Consider the following 2,616-nt stretch of genomic DNA (forward strand, 5'->3'; position numbering starts at 1 on the left):
TCTATACCAGTTACAATAGAGAACTGCTGTTACTAGTATCAACTATACTTTTTCGTAATGTTAAATATCCTACAAACCATATTTATGTGTGATGTATGCATTTATACAGAGCACCCAACTATACTTGAAGCTAATTATCAGATTCAGATATATTTTTATATGAGCTGGAAAGAAATTTGTTAAACCCGAAAGTATGGAGTAGTTAATTAAAAAATTCGAATAATTAGGAACAGATGAGATATACATATCTTGGAATGCATTTATTATTGATATTTCACACATTTAATATACACTACATACTAGTATTAACTTTAATATCTGTAACTTTTGATACAAAACAAATATAAGCATGAATCCACATTTTCTTTACTGTACAAAATTGTCAAATATTTTTACCATAGGTAAGACACTGTAATTATTCGGAAATAGCTACATGGATTTTTCTGGTTAAGCATGACATTATTTAGTGTTGAGGTATTTACAGAGCCTTTGTTAAACAAGCATATATCAACAATACATTTGCAAATTTTCAACTTACAAGTGAAAACATTTCAATTTATTTGAGATTTTCACAGAAAAAAAATGAACCATTCATCTAAGCCTAAATTTTGACTTCGAACATATGAAAACAGTCGTTATAAAACGTAAAATTCGTTAAGAAAAATGCATATTTTATCACATAACTTTGGATAATGCTATAAATAAATATTTAAAGAATAAAGTTTCGAAACAACAATTTTCCCGTTCTCTACATATTACATTGACACACATAAACACCGAGACTTGCTAAGTATTTCAATTCCAGCAGAACACGTCATTCCAGAGAATTGTACACTAGAAGTTGTTTTAACACCTTCGTCTGACTCGTCTCTCTAATTTCGCCGGCCAAAAACATTTCATCCACAACGCTGTAGACTTTGTAGAAGTTGAAAACCAAATCCAATTCGCATACATTGTGAAAGTACTCATTCAATACTTCAACAAAATTATGAATAGCTTCCAAATAGGCGAGGTTGTTATCACCTACATCAACACAAATACAGAAGTACAATCCAGCATAACGTCGATACACAATTTTAAAGTTACGAAATTCAACAAAATTTGTGTGTTTCGCATCTCTAACAGTAACAACAGCATGAACTTCTTCAATTAATTTTTGTTTCTCGTCGTCATCAAAATTCATATACCACTTGGCTAAACGGGTTTTGCCAGCCCTATTTTGAATTAATATAAAGCGAATCATTTTACTGATTTGAAAAGGGATAACAAAACAATGAATTAGATAACGAGTTACCCAAAACTCAAAACATGCAAACGCCCCTTTCCTATTTTTTAGTTCTCACGGTTGACACAGTCACGCCACATTCACGCAGCTTGTAACACAGACCAAAAGAAAATCGTGTTATAGAGATTTCTGACCGTTGAAAGGATTTCCTATCAGTAGCTACCGTCAGAAAAGCCTTCTTTACAAAGCTTTCCAAACACATAAAGCTTTACAAAGCTCTTTCAGAGCACATAAAAGCTAGGAGAAGCAAAATAAAATGGAGAAATCCGCGAAAAGCAAAATGAAGTTATTAATGACCAATGCTGTTGTATCAGGCACTGATCAATATAAAGAGTTTTCTGTAAGATGAAATACAGGTTTATTATAAAAGAAGTATTCAATTTCAGTAATTTATAAGCATAGCATCGTCAAAGTTATTACGATCATGGAGTATAAAACATTGTTATTCCATGGTAATAATTGTTTGTCATGTAACTCAGAAGATATTCAAGTTTGCAACTGTGAACCAGTATTGTTCAGGAACGTGCACGAACTCAGTTAATACACAATAATTTAATATGTTCATTATAATGTAGATTTTTTGTGGCAACAGTGATGTTTTGTTATATATTACTTTGAGCGTGATAACGCATGGAATGTTATTCTTTTTGATATGTTTAGAATGCTAAATAAACAAGTCCGTTGTTAATTAAAATGTTTTTCTCTGCTAAATATATTAGCTAAATTATATAATTATATACGTCCGAAGTTATTAAATAAGTCAAGAAATTGATTAATTTCAAACATCTGGCGTCCTTTGACAGTACGGAATGGCTATTTGAAGAAAACGAAAGAACGGTTTGGAAAGAACAGTGATTTCGTATTGGAATTTATCAAGTGAGTTTATGATTTATTTGATTATATCCTTTAATATTTGAATATATTGGGCATATTGAATTTAAAATCATGGAAATTTTATTAAAAAAGCGTAAGCCACTAAGGCAATCGTTTACGATTACTGCCAATGCTTTAGATGCTGAAATTCTAAAGCCCGACGTGGAAGTTAATCAACTCCAAGTATTGAGCTTACAGTTGGAAGGAAAATTCAACAGATTAGATGAAGTTCAGTCACAAATGTCCCGAATCAAATTTTATTGGAAGATCAAAACGAAAGTGAATATTTAGCTGATTTTGACACGAATGAAACATATCGTGATAACTATATCAGTTTAAAAACAAAAGTAGAAAACAAAATGGTGAATTCCACTCTTGTAAATACACCTGGAATTTTAGAAAATTCCACGAAAAGGAACTTTAAATTACGAAAGTTGGAGCTTCAAAAATCCAATGGG

General features: G+C 31.1%; 1 protein-coding gene across 1 annotated transcript; it reads right to left on the reverse strand.

Annotated features, from left to right (window-relative positions):
• Positions 1-245: 245 nt before the first annotated feature.
• On the reverse strand, positions 246-1,363 carry AP-2sigma (adaptor protein complex 2, sigma subunit). Its single transcript, XM_035363385.2, has one exon. It carries the CDS (start codon positions 1,241-1,243, stop codon positions 815-817), a length of 429 nt encoding a protein of 142 aa, XP_035219276.1. The 5' UTR covers positions 1,244-1,363; the 3' UTR covers positions 246-814.
• Between the last annotated feature and the right edge of the window lie 1,253 nt (positions 1,364-2,616).

Source organism: Stegodyphus dumicola, chromosome 3 (assembly GCF_044657685.1).
Source record: "Stegodyphus dumicola isolate Sdum_Otavi_A_Nest chromosome 3, ASM4465768v1".
NCBI classification, from domain to species: Eukaryota; Metazoa; Arthropoda; class Arachnida; order Araneae; family Eresidae; genus Stegodyphus; species Stegodyphus dumicola.

What these genes read in the sequence shown, in the direction of transcription:
- AP-2sigma (XM_035363385.2), bottom strand. Translation starts at nt 1,243, where the DNA reads ATGATTCGCTTTATATTAATTCAAAATAGGGCTGGCAAAACCCGTTTA.